General features: G+C 44.4%; 1 protein-coding gene across 1 annotated transcript in view; it reads left to right on the top strand.

The window, feature by feature from the left end:
- The window catches only part of LOC147028853 (uncharacterized), a 264,995-nt gene extending 243,575 nt beyond the window's left edge, over positions 1-21,420 (top strand). Inside the window, exons 3-5 of the mRNA XM_085876568.1 lie at positions 4,733-6,809; positions 7,758-8,014; positions 18,280-21,420. Of these exons, the coding sequence (XP_085732694.1) occupies positions 4,733-6,809; positions 7,758-8,014; positions 18,280-19,019 (3,074 nt within the window). The 3' untranslated portion in view covers positions 19,020-21,420. The remainder of the gene's footprint in view (positions 1-4,732; positions 6,810-7,757; positions 8,015-18,279) is intronic.
- The last annotated feature ends 263 nt before the right edge of the window (positions 21,421-21,683 follow it).

The following is a 21,683-nucleotide window of genomic DNA, read 5'->3' as shown; positions in this document are numbered from 1 at the left end:
TACTGTTCTTAACCTCTTCCATCAGGATAACCTCCTTTAGATTACCATAGTTCTGATACACTTGTAGAGAATGAGACGACCGATCAAAACTCATTTCCTTCTCCCTCGCAAATTCCACAAATGTCTGCCCAGCCTGTCTTTTTAAGGTTTGGAACTTCTGCCTAGATGCTTCCAGAACTTGCTCATAGGCTGACAACAGCTCTTTTTATGACCTCATTTTCCGACTGATCATCCGACAGAGCTGACTACACTTCCTAGGCTCTCCCTATGAACACACTTTGTCGTCGCAGGGTCCAGTATTGTACTGGACACTGAAGACATTTGACTATCTTTTTGAAAGACAAAAAAAACATTTCACTTCCTCCTCATTAAATGTGGGAACAAGCCTAATGTTCTGAGCCACATCAAAGGAACAGGGGGAATCAGAAACAGGTCAGATCTGTCGTTCCAAATGAATTTCCAGTTCTAATTTTTTTTAAACTCAAACTCTTTCCTTTTCTTTGTCTTCTAACTTTAACCTGAGCAGTCTTTCTTCAGATTCTATCCTGGATAATTCCAAGGTTTAACCCCTCAAGTTTATGCACGGTTCAAAACACACACGACAGACAATAATCGAAGCAATCTCTGACTTTTTCGTACCAGATGTCATACTATCCACAAGATAATCAGCTACAGCTCGTAACTCTACCTTTCATAACAGTTCTACATCTTGCACTGATAGCCCCTTTCTCACCACAAATTCCTTCACATTAAGATCCATCCCCTCAGCCATGGTGTACAACTGCAGTAAATATAGTAGGTAACAGCACCATAAAAGGTCAAAGTATCTTACCAATGAAGAAAAAACAACAATGAAAATCCATAACAGGTATCATACAATTCAGATCCCGGATGAGCCCCCAATTTGTTCCGGCCTGCAGTACACGAAGCCAACATACTATCAACCCGCTTTTAATTTAGGGGATTGCAACCATCAGAAATAGATACATATACATATTGAAGCAGGAAATAAAGAAGAAAGAAAAAAAAGGGAAGGAACCCGATTCAGCCAGCACGAGGGTGAAGGAAAAGGCAGCCAGGGAGCTGGATGGTAAAATAAAGTGGCGACTGGAAGGAACCCCTTTGGAATTTGGCCAGTCCCAAGAGAGGACCTGTAATCCGATGATCCTAAAAATGTCAGAAGAGAAGAGACCCAGACATTGTGTATGTGAGCAGCAGTGTTCCCTCCAGTACCAAACTCAAGGCAAGATCAGGGATCCAAACTGTAAAAGCTGCAGCAAGAGTTCAAGCAAGCACAGCATTCAGTTCAGCCCTCCACGATGCTAAAGGGGCCGTCACACCTTGACGTTTTAGCCAGCGTATGGCAAAGTATCAAAATGTATGTAAAACGCTGGCATACGCTGAACTATTGATGTTTTTAAAAAAAGTTTTGGGCATATAATAACGTGTTGGACGTATGCATAACGTATGAGTAACATACACAGAACGTTTCAATCACATATAGATAACTTATACCAACGAATGCTGAGCGTGTTGTCGGCGTTCACAACCTATGCCCAATGCTAGTTTAACTTATGCATAGCGCGGCAGCGTATCGCCGACGATCACGTGGAGTAGGCTATTCATAGGCTGCGGCTCGACGATTCAAATCATAACTGCACTAGACATCGAAGTGTCAAGCCGCTGTCACACCTTGACGTTTTAGCCAGTGTATGAAAAATTTGCCGAACCAAGCTGGCACACGTCGAATACGTGATGGGTAAGTTTTGTATATGTTAAGAGCATGCTGGCAGACATCGTAGTACGCTGGCATACGTCGTCATACGCCGAGTACGTCGAGAAATTTTCAGCATGTTGAAAATTTCTCGACGTGCTCGGCATATGACACACGTTCCGCATATGCTGGCATAAGTTGTAGGCACGTTACGTGATCGTTGACACACGTCGAAACACGTTACTTGTACGTTTCTCATAAGTCGAAACACGTCGACGTAATGGTTAGCATCAGTGTTCCAGACTCCCTGTTTTTTTTGGGGTTTTTTTTCGGTATGACGGTGATGTTGACACTTCGATTTCTAGTGCGGTTACGATTTAAATCGTTGAGCGGCAGCCCATTAATTATATTATATCATAACCGCACTAGAAATTGAAGTGTCAACATCACCGTCATATCGAAAAAAAAACCAGGGAGTCTGGAACACTGACGCTAACCATTACGTCGACGTGTTTCTACTTATGAGTAACGTACAAGTAACGTGTGTCGACGTGTTTCTACTTATGAGTAACGTACAAGTAACGTGTGTCGACGTGTGTCAACGATCGCGTAACGTGCCTACAACACGTAACTCATAGGTTATAAATAAGTTTCGGGTACGCTAAACATTACCTCGACGTGTTTCGACTTATGAGTAACTTACAAGTAACGTGTGTCAACGATCGCGTAACGTACCTACAACTTATGGCCAGCATTATGCAGAATGTGTGAGTCATACGTTGGCATACGTCGAAAAATTTCAAGCATGGAAAATTTGTCTAACACCTCGGCGTACTACGACTTATGCCAGTGTACAAAGACGTATGCCAGCGTATTACGAAAAAAAGCCAGCGTACTATGACATATGCCAGCGTACTCTTAACGTATACAAACTTACCCATAACGTATTCGATGTGTGCCAGCGTTTTAGCCAAATTTTGCATACATCAGGCATACGCTGGCTAAATCGTCAAGGTGTGACAGGGCCTTAAGCCACGATGCAGGCCCTGACACAAGGCCCCGAAGCAGGTCCCGATGCTAGGCCCTGACGCAGGCCCCGATGCTAGGCCCTGACGGTGTTCCCTGATGCCGGCCCCGATGGTAGGCCACGAAGTAGGCCCAGACGCATACCCTGACACAGACCACAACCGTAGGCCCCGATACAGGCCCCAACGGTAGGCCCCGATGCAGGCCCCAAAGGTAGGCCCCGATGCAGGCCCCAACGGTAGGCCCCGCTGGTAGTCCTCGATGCAGGCCCCGATGCAGGGCCGATGATAGACCCCGACGCAGGCCCTGATGATAGGCACCAATGCAGGCCCCAACGGTAGGCCCCGACAGTAGACCCCAACACAGGCCCCGATGATAGGCCCGGATGATAGGCCCAGACACAGGCCCCAACGGTAGGCCATGATGTAGGCCCTGAAGGTGGGCCCTGACAGTAGGCCCCGATGGTAAGCCTTGATGCAGGCTCCGATGGGAGGCCATGATGCAAAGCCCTGACGGTAGGCCCCGATGGTAGGCTCTGATGCAGGCCCCAATGGTAGGCCCTGACGGTAGACCTCGATGGAAGGCCCTGACGCATGCCCCGATGGTAAGCCCCAATGGTAGGCCCCGACATGGACCCTGAGGGTAGGCCCCGACAGTTGTCCCCGACGTGGTCCCCGAATGTAGGCCCCGCCATTAGTCCATGATGGTGGGCTCCAAGGCAGGCCTCGGCGGTAATCCCCAACGGTAAGCCCCGACTTTGGGCCCCAATGCAAGCCCAGGCAGTAGGCCCCGACGCAGACCCAACGGTCGACCCCGATGGGAGGCTCCAACGCAGGCCCTGATTTTAGGGCTTGACACAGGCCCCCACATTATGCTCAAGCTTGGCTCTGAGAATAATTACTTTTTAAACTTCTTTGTAACAAATCCTTTTTATAATGTAACAATCTTTTCATATTTTGTATGTTTCACAACGGTTGCCAACTTTTCATTCGACTCAAGAGGATTACTCTTGGACTATAGAAACGTCATCAATATAAACCTTTGATTCCTATAGTTATGCCATTCACTTTATAATCGTACATTAAAAATGAAGCGTTCTTTGAATAATTTTGAGCCTGAAGAGCCATTTCGGTAGGTTGGCAGGATGGCTGAGATGTACATGCACTCACCTCTGAACTGTCTCGCTTGAGTTCGATTCCCGATCCAGCTATAAACTCTCGTCCTGGTGTTTCTATGCAGGGCGATTCATCAATGTATGTGCTGTCCCTCGGATGGATGTGGCTGACGGTATTAGTTGGTGGATGTTAAGGATCCCACAGTTTCGTTCACGAAGAGTGGATGAGCTATCACTGGTATCATGAACAAATTACAAATCCCTGCTCTAACCTACAGGGGGCACTGCATCAGAAGCACAGCTGCATCCTCAGCAAATGATGCTACTTGCTGCCACGTGCTGTGTGCTGAACAAATCAATTAGGTTTACACCACAAATGAAATTTCAAAATGATTTTGGCATTGTGCAGTGTTCATCATCAACCAAGTCAACATCACAAGATTGATTTGTATAACGCCACAACCAAAGCAGCAGTCCTTGTATTCTTTATGCAGAAGCAAGACCGTGGAATGTGCTTCCCATACAGAGTTCAGTGTGTGTAACTGGAATGAAGCCGTGGAGATGCAAGCAAGTCTTTCTCATCGTTTAAGGCTTGTAGAAGCAGGTGAAATACACCAGAAATTGACTAGTCTGTGATTAACAAGCAGCCATGATGTATATTTTAAATAACTATAGAAAGCATTGACTTCAATTGGCAGAGAATAAATAAAACGATTACTAATACTAACATAACCTGCTCTTGTAAACATGTAAACAATGTTTACAATGTAATGCCCTCTAATGTAAACAACATTTTTATTACTTTATTTCCTGTTAATTTGATTTTACACACATGGCAGTCAATTACCAACACATTTTATTGGTCTCTTTCTTCACAGATTCCGGTGTTAGCTCTCAAGATGGCACAATGCCCTGCTCGGAGATTAAAGACCATGACCTACTCATTGTTGCTTCCCCAACAGCCATGAGTGGCAGGAGTCCTCCCGGTCATATCCCCCACGTTGGTCAGAAATCTCAACCCATTTCAAGGGACCTTTCCGCAAGCGATTCAACTTCGAAGGATACCAACCTTCATCGTGAGGTCCAGCGTACCTGCTTCAGGCCACATTCAAGGTCCCACAAGTCTGGGGGATTATCAAAAGATCATATGAGTAGACCTTTGTCGCCACTGCCGATTGGTTTTCAGCATGCATGCATAAAGCAGGAACGCCCACTATCACCACAGTCCTTGTTGCCAAGCCAAACCCCCACACAGGATTTGACTTTACTACAAACTCATCTCGGAAAATCCAGGCCCCTCTCCCCACAATTAATCCACAACCACTGTTGCAAGTCACAGACACCAGTTCCATCTTTAAACATAAACCAGCAAGCATCTGGTCGGCGCTCAGCACCGCTTCAAGAAACACGTTCCACCACTCACACACACCACAAGAGGCGAGGCCTAGCCTTGGCATCAAACCATCTCCCAGTAGCAGGCCTACAAGCATCAACTGACTCTCTGAATCGTCAGAGCTCTGACTCATCCCAGGAGCGTCCAAATACAAATTTAGCTTGTGGTCTTCCCAGGCAAGGCCAACTGTCTTCTGACAGAAAGACTCCAGTACAGCACTTCAGATCACAAATCCACCATTGTGGCAACCCACAGGTTTCTGAATATTCCAACCACCAGCATTTACTGGAGCCACCACCATCGTTATGTGGAGTCAGGCCTCAGTTCCCTCAGCCTGTTGACCCAAGGCGGCCTTTGTCTCCAATTCCCAGCAATATCCAAAGAACAGTGCTTCCTACTGTGAGCCAAAACAGGCCCACCCTGTTGTCTCGTGTTAATCGACCAATGTCTCCAACTCCTTGTGATATTCAAAGGCCTTTGTCACCAGTAACTTGTGACCACCCTCGGTCAAAAGATATTCTTAGGCCTTTGTCCCCACATCAAAGAACGACTTCATCTCATATTCAAAGAGGCACTCCACAAAGGCCTTTGTCTTCACTACAAACTAATGGCCAGAGGTCACTATCCCCTCCACCTGTCGGGCACCACCGGATGATGTCCCCAACGACTGTTGACCACTCTCAGCCTTGCTCTCCACTTTCAGAGAAGCATCAACCATTCTCCGCCTATGTTACTAACTATCAACGGCCTTTGTCACCCCCACCTTCATATCCACACCACTTCTGTTCTCCTTCTCCTCTTGACATACGCCGACCCTTATCTCCAGGTCCATTGCAGACCAATGAGAGTAAAATTTGCAAAAACAATTCTGATCGAGTGCCAAACTATCAGGAACCTTTATCACCATATTCTTTTAATGGGCAGAAACAGCAGTCTCCACTGTCATGCACACAAAGGCTACCCCTACCACAGCCCTGCCATTACCAGAGTTCGTCACCCCATTTCTGCTCTGAACAATATCCATTTCCATTGATTCATGCAGGACCTATCATGACCACACCACAAATACATGGCCAGACACAGAAACATTCTGGAATTCAGCCGCATGAATGCAGAGTGTTTTATCCAGAAAATCATCATGATCACCAGTTTCACTACACGCAGCCAATGCCAGGCACTAGAGGCAATCCTTGCAGTTGTCATCAGGCTGTAAATCCATGCATGAACTCAAGTCATCCGCCAACTTCACATCAAGATTATGGCCCAAAAACACCTCGAACTGTGACATCTCGTCCCATTCCTGCCATGCCGCTGTTCGCAAACTGCCCTCGACCTACTGCTGGCCAGGCCAAAACAGACTTGTCATCACACAACATTCCTGCTTGCTCAAATTCTGATAATAACGTCTTGGGACAAGACAGCAGCACTCACTGGCCTGATGCAATACTTCTCCACATTTTCTCATTCTTGCCAACTGACAGCCTTTGCCGCTGTGCCCGAGTCTGTCATCGCTGGTACCAGCTGGCCTGGGACCCAAACCTCTGGCGCCGGGTGTACCTTGGGTGAGTGTTAAAAATATGTTCCTCATGATATACGTGTGTACTTCTTCATGAACCTTAAGATACAAGTAAAAGCAAGCAGTGCAACCTGCTGTCAAGAAACCTACAAGAACACCAGATCACTTACTATCCACAGTCCAGGAAGGAATTTGTAATTTGTTCAGGATGACCTTAATAACTCACCGATGCTTTGCAAGGGACACTGTGGGATCTTTAAGATCCACCAACTCATGCTAGCAGAAAGGACAACCAAACTGTGACATTAAAAGTCATGAAAACCTTGGGGGGAGGCTTATTTGTTGTTCCTTGGCATGAGGTTGCACTGCTTGCTATCTTCGAGCATGGTTTCTGACAAGTCAACTGCTTCTGCACTGTAAACAAATTGACCAGGGTATCCTTCATGAAGAGTAAGAGAGATGTCGTTGGCATCCTGAACACATTTCCAAATTCATGCAACGTCAGTCGAGTATCCTGTGTTGGAGTGGTGACCCCTCCAAGATTGTAACCCGACCAAAAGAAAGTGCTTCTGCAGAACCGACAATTTGAATAAAGCATCCATCCATCCATCGGGACCATACTCTGTGCAGAGTGTTGGTGCTGCTTAAGCAGTCTCCTTGGTTATCGGGCACAATCCTGGACGGGTCGCCACTACGACACAGGATACCAGCAAGCTGGCACTCATTTTGCCGACCTCGGATTTGAACTCAGGATCCTAGGACCCCAATCCCACCACCCTAACCATTAAGCCAACACCAGGCATTTGGTATATGAAGGAATTAATAAATGTATTTGGTGGAATTGAGGGGCATTGCATATGAAATGGCTTTGATGGGCCAAATGACTTTCTGTGCCTAAATCCAGTATATTAATTACCTGTTAAATACTATTTATGATAGCAAGGAGGTTGCTGTGTTGTGTTGTTTGATGCCTAATTTCAAGTATGTACTCCAGTCCAGAACTGGATGTAGACTGGGCGCTGATGGCTATAACAGAACGGTTATGCCGTGAAACACCTTCGGTGTGTCTGGCACTTGAAGAACTTCTGTTGAGCGGGGCACCTGGGCCCAGTGATGCAGGTTTGCTTGCTGTGGCTCAACGTTGCCCTGAGCTGCGACATCTTGAACTTGGTGGTTGTACACGCATAACCAACCAAGGCCTGCTTGAAGTCGTGACATGCTGCCCAAACCTTGAGCACCTTGATGTTTCTGGTGAGTTTAAGTCTGTAGTAAGTTTTTGAGGTGGACAAATGTTTCCTTGTGAATGGATTACAACTTTTTTTGGTATACAGAGTAGAGCCTCATCGAAGAGCTACAACACAGAACAAAAGGAACCAGCAGAGAGAGAGAGAGAGAGAGAGAGTGAGAGAGAGAGAGAGAGAGAGAGAGAGAGAGAGAGAGAGAGAGAGAGAGAGAGAGAGAGAGAGAGAGAGAGAGAGAGAGGAGGGAACTACCACCCAGCAGAGATGAAGGACAGAACATGATGAGACTTGGACAAACAATGGGTGTGGGAGGAATAAAGGGTAGGGAAGGATGCATGTGGTGGACAAGATGGGTATATGTACTCTGGAAGCAAACTCTCAGTGAGGAAAAACTCGAAATTTTGATGGAGGTGGTCTTGGGGATTTGGGTGGGGTGTTAACGGGGGTAGAAAAGATCATGGTTTCAGATCGGGGATGACCTGAGATTGTGGTCCACAACTATTTTGAAAACATGGAGGGAACTATGAAATTAAAGAAAATGAGGAAGTTGATTCCACAGGTGGGGGAAAAAAAGGAACAAATGAGTGCAGGTAAGCAAAAGCAGTGATTCAGGATTTTGGGATTTCACCAGAAGGGGTTTGATGGTAGACTACATGCACCTGCAGAAACCTGGGGGAGACAAAGCATGGAAAGAGCAGGGAGTGCAAGACAGAAAGGATGCAGAAGAAGATAGAGAGAACTCTGACCTGTCTGCGATGGGAAAGTGACAGCCCCGTAGACTCAACTTCATTGCAGGAGATTCCAATAATCTTGAGGACCTTGTTTTCCGTGGCATCAAGCTGAGCAAAGTGTGAGATGGGGGTGCCAGACCAGAGGGGAGATCAAGCTGTGGTGGATAGTTCAGGTTTGCCAAGGAAGGACTTTGTATGACAAAGCATGCCCAGTCGGCTCGTGAAACCCAGGAGTTTTAGTGACTGAAATTGCTCAAGAGGATTGTTCAGAAAGTATATGGGAGGGTTTGCCAGACTGTCCTTTCAGAGAGAAAGAGTGGAGTATGAGGTTTGTCAGGATTAAGATACATATTCCAAGTGTTTGACCAGCTGGTGATTTTGTCAAGATTTGAAGAGAGGGAAGAGACTGCAGCCTGCCTGAAGGATGAGGATGTCACGGCAGAGGGTGGAATCATCAGAAAATAGACAAAGAGGATTTTCCAGAAAGTCAGAGATATCGTTGATGAAGATTAGGAATAGGACTGAGCCTTAGGGCACTCCAGCCAACAGGGAGAGGAGATGAAAGGATTCCATTGAGAGTCAAACATTGGCTACGAGAGTGGAGGAAGTCAGGAAGCCATGTGTGGAGTTGGCCTTGGTGCCATAGGCAGACAGTTTGGAGAGCAAGGCAAAATGCCAGACTGTATCAAAAGCACGAGATATGTCCAGAGAGACGGCACTGAACTCATGTCTGCCAATGAGGGCCTCCACCCATTGTTGGGTGAGTAGAAGGAGTAGTTCCAAAGTGCTGTGACTTGGTCTGAATCCGAATTGATGATATGAGATTAGGTCATTGGAGTAAAGGAAGGGTTTCTTATCAACTGCGATGACAGATTCCATGATCTTGCTGATGATTGGAGGCAAGCTCATAGGTCTGCAGTTAAGGATCCATTTTTGCACCTTTTCTTTTTTTGCACCATGAGATGGCGAGTCATCCGTCTATCAGTAAGTCTGTCTGCCATCCTTCTCGCAAACTGCTTATCAGATAAATGTGAAACTTTAAATTTGTGATTAACCACCTAAAGGAAATATTGATTGTTGACAATAAAATGACATCATCAGTCAGATGGTATTATAGCCAAATTGGATCATTAAAAAAAAAAAACCTTAAAAAATATTCTTCTCTGAAACTGCTTAACCAACCAATCAATGCAAAACTTAAAATATATGATGAATTACTTCTGGGAATGTTTGATTCAAAGAAGCTGATCAGAAATACAATGTGGCCACCAGTGACATTATAATACAGAAAGTGAGAGTTGCTCCTTATCAAGTAGGGATAATGTTGACACAACAGGAAGTGACATCATCCTACTGGAAGTGAGAAATATCTCCAAAACTAAGGGTCATAAGATAGCAGGGAGTTGCACTGCAATGAACATGTCAATAATACCTGACCTAAAATGTCTGTGATAAATCCAGCTCTTATTTTTACCCCATCTATCTATCACTACACTTTTTGGCAACCAGCCAGGTGAGTTTCTGGATTATTGGTCCTCTCTTTTTAATGCAATGCAATGATGTTGGCAGATTTTCAAGCAGATGGAAGATGACCTCGAGCAAATGATAGGGTGAAAAGAGAAGAAAGAGGATGGGCAAGAGTAGCATAAGAGGTTTTTGGGACACGTGCGCTGATGCCTTGTACTCTTGGGTACTTTTGGGGGTTAGAAGGTGAAAGATCAGGACAAGGTCAGTGGGAAATTGAGTTATTAATGTAAAGTGCAACTCCACCACTGGGGCAGCGTAGAGGACCATAAAACCAGAGGAGATAATAACCTGGGAGAGACACTAATAAATCAGGGATGGCAAATTAGAAAAGGGGTTCTGTTAAACAGAGGATTGAGAGATCTTTCAAGTTGGAATAGAAACCTCAGATATTTGAGGTTCACAAAGTTAGCGACAGGAGAGGAGGCGTTAGTAGGGTGCAGGATTCCAGGGTGAGTTGGAGGCTTTGTGAGGGTAGGGTGAGGAGGAGGTTTTAAGTGGTGGGTTGATGTCAAAGGATTGAGGGGATTTGTGGAGTCTGGGTGCTTTGGGGAATCCTGAAGAGTTGTAGAGTGCTTTCATGACCACCATTGTTGATGTTGCCGGTGGATGTCTTGGAACTCACCATACGGTGAAGAGGAAATTTGTCTCTCACAGGACACTGGATACCTTTGACCAGAGTCACAGGGCCAGGCTTAATGGCAGAGCTGAGCTGTTCAGGGAGTTGAGGCGGAAAACTGTGTGTGCGCTGAGGGTGGACAAAGAGGCCTATGTAAGAGGAATCTGTGAGGGGGTAGAGCATCACCTGTGAACAAGTGATTCTCCTCCTGCTTACAGGGGAATTCACGCATTGCATTCCTCCAAGCCCATCCCTCGGTGTACTGCAGTTAGAGTGGAGGGTGCTGGGCTCTTGACAGAGGATTCCAAAGTGAAAGCCCGCTGGGCCATTTACTTTGAATGGCTGTACCAGGCTGACCCATGAGCTGCTGAATTAGATGTCAGGGGTGTTACTTTCCCTGTTGCTGACCCTCCAATCAACTGTGATCCACCTTCATTTGTAGAAACACAGGCTGCAATGAACCGGCTGAAATTGTGTGATGCTCCTGGGATCTGTGGCATCCATGCTGAACTTCTCAAGACTGGTGGAAATGCTGTACTCGTGCCATTGCATGCAGTTTTGTACTCTGCCTGAAACACAGGTATCATCCCAAATGACTGGAAGAGGGTCCTTTTTGTCCCTCTCTGGAAAGGGAAAGATGATCGCCATGACTGCAACAACTACCGAGGAATGGCGATGCTCTCAATGCCAGGCAAGGTCTTTGCTTGGATAATTCTTTTGCCACCATCTGCTTGAGCAGCAGTGCCCAGAGCAGTCAGGCTTTACATGAAAGAGGTCAACGATTAACCGTATCCTTACTCATCAGGTCTTCACCAATGCAGACGAGAGTTTTGACAGGGGCTTCTTGCACACTATGATGATCTCTCCAAATGTTCAATTCAGTGAATTGGGATGCCCTCTGGAGGAATCTTGATCTTCTTTGGGTGCCACAAAAACTGATCAATCTGATGTCTGAACTGTACTCTGGTCCTGAGAATGCTGTGAGATGTGGTGATTCCATGTCTGACTTATTTCCAGTTGTTGCTTGTATTCGTCAGGGGTGTACTGGCACCCACAATTTTCTGCACTTGGACTGGATTCTGGGTAGAATGTCAGAGAGATCAAGCTGTGGAGCATCGTTTGAGAATGTCAACATCTCTGACCTTTATTTTGCAGACAATGCAGTCATCTTTCTAGAGACTCTGGATATCCTTTTGGGGGCCCTAGAGGTGCTGAATGAGGAGTCAGAGCCACTGGGATTATTGGTTTCCTGGGTCAAAACGAAGATCCAGGCTTTCAATGACATATTGGATGCAGCTATCTTGCCTGTACCTGTTGGTGGCGAGGATGTTGAGGTCATGGGGTGATTTAATTACCTTGGCAGTGATATTCCTGTCTCTGCTGGCTGAGCCAGAGGTAAATAGATGTCTGGGTCAGGCCTGGGGAGTCATGGATTCACTTAATCATGGAGTGTGGTTCTGCCGGTACCTGTGTGGGAGGACAAAAGTCCGAATCTTCAGGTCCTTGGTGCTTCCAGTCTTGCTGTATGGATGTGAGACTTGGACTCTGACCAGGAATCTGAGATGGAAACTTAATTCCTTTGGTACCAGGTCTCTTCGGAGAATCCTTGGCTATCGCTGATTGGACCTTGTGTGAAACGAACGGTTGCTGAGAGAGACTCAAAATGAGGTTTGTTACTTGCATAGTCCGTTAGCATCAGCTGAGGCTGTATGGACATGTGGATCGTTTTCCTGACATTGATCCTGCTCCACCAGATTCTCTCAGCGAGGGACTCTCGTGAGTGGAGGAGGCCAATGGGCCAACCACGGGCCTTTTGGTTGCGGCAGGTTGATCGGAATCATCTCAAGGAGATGGGGATGGGCCAGGCATCTGCCTCGAGGATGGCCAAACGGAGGCCCCTGGAGAACGGACGGAAAGTGGACGCAGTGATGCGCTGCTCCGTCACATACTCCCAGACCGTACTTGACCTGATTGAGGGTATGGGGTGAGGGGGAAGCTTTGAAGGGGTTGGGTGAGGGGGAAGCATTGAGAGAGTGGGGTGAAGGGGGTGCTGAAAGAGGGGCTATTAAGTGGAGGGATGCTGATTCCAAATTCCCAATTCTTTGTGAAGAATAAGTGGAAGATTAGATTGCGGTGAGGAAGTAGAACACATGGGGTATTCCTGATGGAGAAGTTCGGAAAGAGAAGCATTTGAAAATGCTTTCAAAGGAAGAAGTAAATTTTGTCAACTTACAAATATCTCGTCCTTATGGAAGAAGGAAGGAAGAAGCATTTGTATTCAATAAAGATTCATTTTGGAGACAGCAAGAAAATGGAGGGGGGAATGGAGTACAGGAAGTACAGGTAGCAGGAAAGTCTAGCAGAATGAGATTGTTACGAAGTGCAAAAAAAATTTTGATTGTTTTAATTTTTTTAGAAATGAGGAGGGAAATAGGATAACATTGAAGAGGTAGAAAGTGTAATATTTGTCAAGAAAGAAGCAAAACGAGGAATACAGCAACAAAGGGGAAACACGGTTTTCACATTAGCTATCCGAGGAGTAGGCATTGAACACCATAAAAATAAATTAGACAAATAGAGCACAACAAGGTACGATTTAACATGGAAAATTGGATGGAAACACAAACAGCAACACAGGAACAAAGATATAGCAGAAAATCACAAGAAATCCAGGTTGAAAAACTTAGCTTTAATCAGGGGGAAGTTAGTGTTAGGGTTACAGTCCTTGTAACCTTGTAATGAGGGGAAAAAGATTCAAACAACACCTGGAAAAATCTCTGAACCGCAATTTCACACCACTTACAGTGGCCTGCAAAAGTATTCAACCCCCCCTCCAAAGTTTTAACATTTTGATGCCACCTGAACTTATTTCATGATGCTTTCAAATCAAACTTAATATATAGAGTCTTCATAAACTACTGCAAAGTGTCAAAGCCAGAAAATGCAGATAAAATGTGAATACGTTTGATTAACAGAGAAAATCAGATGATTCGCATTTGCATAGATATTCAAACCCTTTCCACGATTCACCCAAAATCACTTCAGGAGCAAATTATTTGTTTGAAAGGTTACAAAACAAGTGTCATAGGTTTCACCTGTATGTAATCAGTGGTTTAACATAAAAATTAAACTCCAACCAACAAGGCAAATATGAAGACCAAGGAGCTTTCCAAAGAAGTCAGACATAAAGTGGTGGAGAAGCACCGTTCAGGAGAGGGTTATAAGGAAATTTCAAAGTCACTCATTATCTCTGAGTATGGTGAATCCATCATTAAGAAGTAGAAGACATATCACACCACCCAGACTCTACCCAGATCAGGTCGCCCACCCAAACTCAGCACCCAGGCAAGCAGGAAACTGGTTCAGGATGTCACTTTAAATTCAACAATGACTTTGAAAGATCTGCAAGGCTCCATGTTTGAGATGGGGGTTAGTGTTATTCAAGCAACAACATCCTGTTCCCTTCAGAAAGCTGTCCTCTGGACAGGTGGCAAGAAAGAAGCCATTACTGAAAAAGACGTATCCTAAAGCCCATACGGAATTTATGAAAAAGCATCTTAATGACACTGCAGGCATGTGGAGAAAGGTTTGGTGGTCAGACAAGACAAAAATTGACTTTTTTGTCTAAATTCAAGGTATTATGTCTAGCGCATATCCCACATGACACATCACCCAGTCAACACCATCCATGCTGTCAACCATAGTGGTAGCAGCATGATGTTATGAGCTGATTTTCATCAGCAGGGACTGGCAAGCTTGTCAGAATGGAAGGAACAATGAATGGTGCAAAGTGCAGGAGAATCCTTAAGGAAAACCTGCTTGAGTCGGCCATGAATCTGAAACTGGGTTAGAGATTCACATTTCCGTAGGACAATGATCCGAAGCACAAAGTTAAAGCCAAACTGGAGTGGCTGAATAAGAAAAAAACAAGCAGTCATAGACTGGTACTTACGAAATCGTCAACTTCACCTCTGACCTTGTCTAATAAAAGCTGTCTTGAGAGAAGGGAACGAAGCAAACCAGAAGTTTCTACGATGATTCTGTACCAAACCATCAAAAATGGAATGTTTGACCTCACTGTGAACTTAACCTTTGACCGATTTTGACCAAAATCTAATCAGCGCTAGCCATCACCCTCCTGAATCACATGGTGTAATTTGACATTGGTAGCCTCTTCTGTTCTCGAGTTATCGTGCCTACAAACAAACAAACAAGCAGTCATAGAGTGGTACTTACGAAATCGTCAACTTGACCTCTGACCTTGTCTAATAAAAGCTGTATCTCGAGAAGATAGCGACGCAAACCAGAAGTTTCTACGATGATTCTGTACCAAACCCATCAAAAATCGAATGTTTTGGATGTTTGACCTCACTGTGACCTTGACCTTTGACCGATTTTGACCAAAATCTAATCAGCGTTATCCACCACCCTCTTGAATCACGAGGTGTAATTTGACATTGGTAGCTTCTTCCGTTCTCGAGTTATCATTTTTAGATGTTTGACCTCACTGTGACCTTGACCTTTGACCAATTTCGACCAAAATCTACGCAGCGCTAGCCATCATCCTCCTGAATCACGTGGTGTAAATTGACATTGGTAGCTTCTTCCGTTCTCGAGTTATCTGTACCAAACCATCAAAAATCGAATATTTGACCTCACTGTGACCTTGACCTTTGACCGATTTTGATCAAAATCTAATCAGCACTAGCCATCACCCTCCTGAATCACGTGGTGTAATTTGACATTGGTAGCTTCTTCCGTTCTCGAGTTATCGTGCCGACAAACAAACAAACACACAAACAAACAAACAAACAAGCAGTCACAGACTGGTACTTACGAAATCGTCAACTTGACCTCTGACCTTGTCTAATAAAAGCTGTCTCGAGAGAAGGTAGTGACGCAAACCAGAAGTTTCTACGATGATTCTGTACCAAACCATCAAAAATCGAATACTTGACCTCACCGTGACCTTGACGTTTGACCGATTTTGACCAAAATCTAATCAGTGCTAGCCACCACCCTCCTGAATCACGTGGTGTGATTTGACATTGGTAGTTTCTTCCGTTCTCGAGTTATTTTTTGGATGTTTCACCTCACTGTGACCTTGACCTTTGACCGATTTTGACCAAAATCTAATCAGCACTAGCCATCACCCTCCTGAATCACGTGGTGTGATTTGACATTGGTAGCTTCTTCCATTCTCGAGTTATCTGTACCAAACCATCAAAAATCGGATAGTTGACCTCACTGTGACCTTGACCTTTGACCGATTTTGACCAAAATCTAATCAGCACTAGCCATCACCCTCCTGAATCACGTGGTGTAATTTGACATTGGTAGCTTCTTCCGTTCTCGAGTTATCTGTACCAAACCATCAAAAATCGGATAGTTGACCTCACTGTGACCTTGACCTTTGACCCATTTTGACCAAAATCTAATCAGCACTAGCCATCACCCTCATGAATCACGTGGTGGAATTTGACATTGGTAGCTTCTTCCGTTCTCGAGTTATCGTGCCTACAAACAAACAAACAAACAAACATACAAACAAACAGTCATAGACTGGTACTTACGAGTACCAGTCTTTATTTCTTAATTTATTTCATAATTTACTTTATTTCGTAATTTACCAGAAGTAAATCTTTAGATTTCATAAGTAACAAGCAGTCATAGACTGGTACTTATGAAATCGTCAACTTGACCTCTGACCTCGTCTAATAAAAGCTGTCTCTGGAGAAGGTAGCGACGCAAACCAGAAGTTTCTACGATGATTCTGTACCACACCATCAAAAATCGTAACGTCGACCGAAGCAAAAATCTCCATTTCTCGACGCAATTATACCTTAACGTGACTCAACGACGCGTCTGCTCGAGCGCACTGCATCATGGGACGACCCGTGACACGTCGAGTGAAATATTTTTTATACAATCTTCAAATGTCTCCAAAACATCCGATTTTTACCAGAATTTCGACAACTGAGTTTTAAGCGTCCGAAGCGATCGCAAAAACCGAAGACAAAATTAAAATCGAAGTTAAAACGAACTCGTAACGTCGAGTGAAGCAAAAATCTCCATTTCGCCACGCATTTATTTAATATTATTTTATCAAAGTCACAAAACCGTAATATTCGGCCATCCACCAACAATCTTTACATAATCCAATGGCTTAGCGAGTCAGGCATGCAACGATAACCTTTATTGGGATAAAAAAATGACTTTTAAACACCATCTTGATCGAAAACACCGTCAGCGCGCACACGGAAAACCTTAACGTGACTCAAAGATGCGTCTGCTCGAGCGCACCGCATCATGGGACGACCCGTGACGCGTCGAGTGAAATATTTTTTATACAATCTTAAAACGTCTCCAAAACATCCGATTTTTACCAGAATTTCGACAACCGAGTTTTAAGCATCCTAAGCGATCGCAAAAACCGAAGACAAAATTAAAATCGAAGTTAAAACGAACTCGTAACGTCGAGCGAAGCAAAAATACTCCATTTTTCCACGTGAATTTACGGAATTATGTTTGACCTCACTGTGACCTTGACCTTTGACCGATTTTGACCAAAATCTAATCAGCGCAAGCCATCACCCTCCTGAATCACGTGGTGTAATTTGACATTGGTAGCTTCTTCCGTTCTCGAGTTATCGTGCCTACAAACAAACAAACAAACAAACAGAAACGGAAGTCATCAATATACTTACGAAATCTTTAGATTTCGTAAGTAACAAACACACAAACAAACACACAAACAGAAGAGGGAAGTCATCAATATACTTACGAAATCTTTAGATTTCGTAAGTAACAAACACACAAACAAACACACAAACAGAAGAGGGAAGTCATCAATATACTTACGAAATCTTTAGATTTCGTAAGTCATTAATGTTCTTGAGTGGCCCAGTCAAATTCCTGACATTAACCTGATTTAACATTGATGGTGAGACTTGAAGATTGCAGTCTATCGCCGATCCCCATCAAACTTCACCAAAATAGAGCAATTTTCACACGAAGAATCAACAACGATTTCACCACGTCACCATGCAAAGCTGGTTGAGATGACCCAAAAATCCTCATTGCTGCAAAAACTGCTTCTACCAAGGACTGAACGCCTATGGGGCTGAATACTATTACAACTAGTGAATTTTGATTTGTAAATGTTTTTTGCAGATATTCCTGACATGTAACCTCATTCAACTATAACAAGGTTTAGTTTTATCTCTTCAGTTATGAATAAAAAAGTTTATTTGGAGAAAATGTTTCTTCATCATTTGTAATTCATCTAAATGTGTCATTATTGGTAGGGCATGAATACGTTTGCAGACTACTGGATCTCCAAAATGGTGTTACCTCTTTTCATTGCTTTACTAAACATGGCTTTTACATTGCAACCCACAGATTGCCCAGAGATCTCCTGTGTGAGCCTTACACCTGAGGCTTCATGCCATGCCTGCCTTCTTCGTGGTCGCCATCTCTCAATTCGCCATCTTGACATGTCTGGCTGTTCTGGTCTTTCTGACGATGGCTTACTCGCCGTTGCACTGCACTGTCCAGGCCTTTTGCGCCTCTACTTACGCCGCTGTGCGAACCTTTCAGACGCTGGACTTTCTTCAGTGGCTCGACATTGCCCAGCACTGCGTGAGCTCAGCCTTTGTGATTGCCCTGTGATAACTGATATCGGGTTGCGTGAAGTTGCCTTGGGGTTGGGCCCAAGTTTGCGCTACCTCAGCCTTGCACATTGTAGTCGCCTCAGTGATGCTGGACTTCGATACCTTGCCCGCCACTGCCCTGGCCTTCGCTACCTCAATGCACGTGGCCTTCCGGGCCTTACAGATCAAGGATTGGAATTTCTGGGCAGAGGTTGCTCTCGGCTGCGTAGTCTGGATGTGGGTCGCTGCCCACTTGTGACTGATGTGGGTGTAGAAGCAATAGCCAAGGGATGCTCGGGTCTGAAGAGGCTGAGTATGCGAGATTGCTGTGGCATTACTGGGAGCGGCCTACGAAGTGTTGCTATGCATTGTCCTGAACTTCAGCTGCTGAGTGTGCAAGGTTGCCAGTTGCCTGCTGATGCTTTGCGTTGTGTGCAGCGACGCTGTCGCCGATGTACCATTGAACATACCAGTCCTGGATATGTCTGAGTGTATCTTGCTTTTTATACATTCACTATACTTATTCAGCAATTGTATATGATGCAGGAATAGTTTGTACATCTACAAATCATGACATTGACACACATGAGATGATGGCATTTGTTTCTCTGTATTGTTCAAGATCATTCCTGTGACACCTCAAGCCTCTCTGCTTCTGCAGTGAATACCACAATTTGCCTAATCACAAGTAACTGGGGTACTGTTTGTCTTTTGGCTTTGGGAGATTGGATTTCAATTTTTTTTTTTTAATCTATTGGACATCAACAACACAGTAATCTCTCAACACATTCAGTAAGACATGTCTGCCTTTTCATCCTGCTTCCTTTCTTCCTCCTTTTCACTTCACTTTTTTTCTTTCTTTCCCTCTTTCTTCATCCTATTTTAACTCTGCTTCTATCTTTTTGCCAGCAAAGATATTTCAGTTGTTTGCCAGCCTTGCCATCATGGTGTTGTAAGTTAGATTTTTATAGCTGAAGTCTAGCTGTGATTGCATACGTTTTATTGTGTCTCACTGATGAGAGATAGTTATTCAAACTCTTGATGATGTTACATTTTGCAAATCCATGTGACTATTGCATACAGTCTCTTATGGGTGCAAAACACCACACACACACACACACACACACACACACACACACACACACACACACACACACACACACACACACACACACACACACACACACACACACACACACACACACACACACACACACACTCTCTGAAGAGCGTTGACATATCTGCTTGGAGTAGCCCCAACATTTAAGGTGCTGTGCACAATGAAAGAGAACGACCTTGAGTTATCAGCAAGCAGTTTGTAATTTGCACAGTTTTTATAACTTCTCTCCTTCCCCACATGGAAAAAAAACGACCTTAATCACCTTATTAAAATGCTTTGTTTGACTTGATTTAGAACAGAGTTAGTGCTCTGTGGGCCAGGAACGTGCCATGCATGGCTCCATGCCAACCTAACTTTCCATGTCAATTATCAAGAGGACAACCAGAGTCTACACTGAAAGCCAAGGTGCTGATAACATTCGCTTGTCCTGGAGTACTGCTAACACCCAATATCCCAGTTGCACCACTTAATTATTGCTCAGTTCTTTCCACTTGCTTAAGATCTTACCCAGTGAGTTTGAAAGCTGCAATGCACACAAAACTCCTGTTGTGAATGTTTGGTTGTTGTTGAATCGATTGCACAATTCCTGTTTTTTTTAAAAACAACAACAACAACAACAACAACAACAAAAAAAAATCAGGAATTTTGTCTTCTCCCCATTTAATCTGACAGTGTAGATCATGTCATATTGTGTTAAGAGAAATAGGCAGCGTGTGACTCGACTCATGGGTGATGAGGAACTACTACACAGTGCACATGCAGCTGTGTGTAGCATCATTGCTAGCCAAAGCATCGTCCTCTAAAGCAAGCCTGGCTCCCATGGCAATTCCCATGCACTAACGATTACCGTCTGCCGTCAAGGCTGCTGTTGGCCCTCCAAGGTTGAGCAGCTGCTGCTTGTTTGCAAACTTCCCTGCTCTGCACTGCTGCCACCATCAGGCGATTCCAAACTTGACATTCAGATGATCACGGCTTTAGCAAAGACTGTGCTGAGGCCTCAGCTGTCCTCATGCAGGGAATTTGCAAGCCTGAGTGCTTTCCCTTTGTTCTCATAACAACTCAACTACTTTCATGGCTCGTCTGCCCATTTTCCCAACTTCTGCTTTCACCCATTTTCTGCACATTCAAGGATGGAGAACCGCTGTCTCATTTCTGATTGTCATCAAAGATATTGATCGTTATTTTCCACTGATGTTGATATTGATCCCCACATAACTTGACCGAAGCACTTTTTAAATTGGAATCTTTTTTTGGGGAGCATTAAGACAGAAACACTAAGTGCTAATCAAACATGAACTCCCTCTGCAGAAGCCAACTGTAAAGTGTGTGAGAGCCTTCAAAGTGCCTCAGCCCAAATTGGCAAAGTCTCTACTTTTTGGTCATTTATAAAGTTTCTTTTATACTTTCCTCGTTTGTGTGTGTGAAGTTTGATCCATTGGGATGATGAAGGGGATGGACAAAGAACCGGGGCAAAATGGAAGAGTATTTTTCATGTTGTCGATTCAACTATAGTGTTTATATAATCGAAGCATTGTATGAATTTATTATTTACCCAATTTCACTGCTCATAACGTCGATATTTGCCTTCTGATGTTCCTGCCTAAAGGAACCCTTTTGTGTACAGCATTGCGAAAATTGTATGTGAACATGTCATGTACGAATGCACAGAAATGCCTTCCAAGAATTGTACCCTGTACGTGCTTCATGAATAGTTTCGGACTTTGTTGATGACATCTACGAGCATGTTCAGTAAAAGTAATCGTTTTCATATTCTAGTTGTGTTGTGCAAGCGGTCCAGAAAAATACATCAATTCAACTGGAACATCACTCGGTGGAGAGCAATCCTCTGGCAGGGCTTATTAGTTTACGGTTTGTACCCCACTGATAGGCTGGAACTGGATTCGGACCTGAACTAAAATCAAATCGGCTTCTTGTCACCTAACCAACTCAACTCTTCGTAGGTATGAAGATCAGGCATTCAATATCAGTGAGGAAAGTGAAAAAAAAAACATTTTCAGCGCTTTATCACAAAG

This window comes from Eptatretus burgeri, chromosome 4, assembly GCF_056783735.1.
Source record: "Eptatretus burgeri isolate ZD-2024b chromosome 4, Ebu_testis_v1, whole genome shotgun sequence".
Taxonomy (NCBI): Eukaryota; Metazoa; Chordata; class Myxini; order Myxiniformes; family Myxinidae; genus Eptatretus; species Eptatretus burgeri.
The sequence above is the reverse complement of the archived record's forward strand: the minus strand, read 5'-3'. Positions and strand labels throughout refer to the sequence as shown.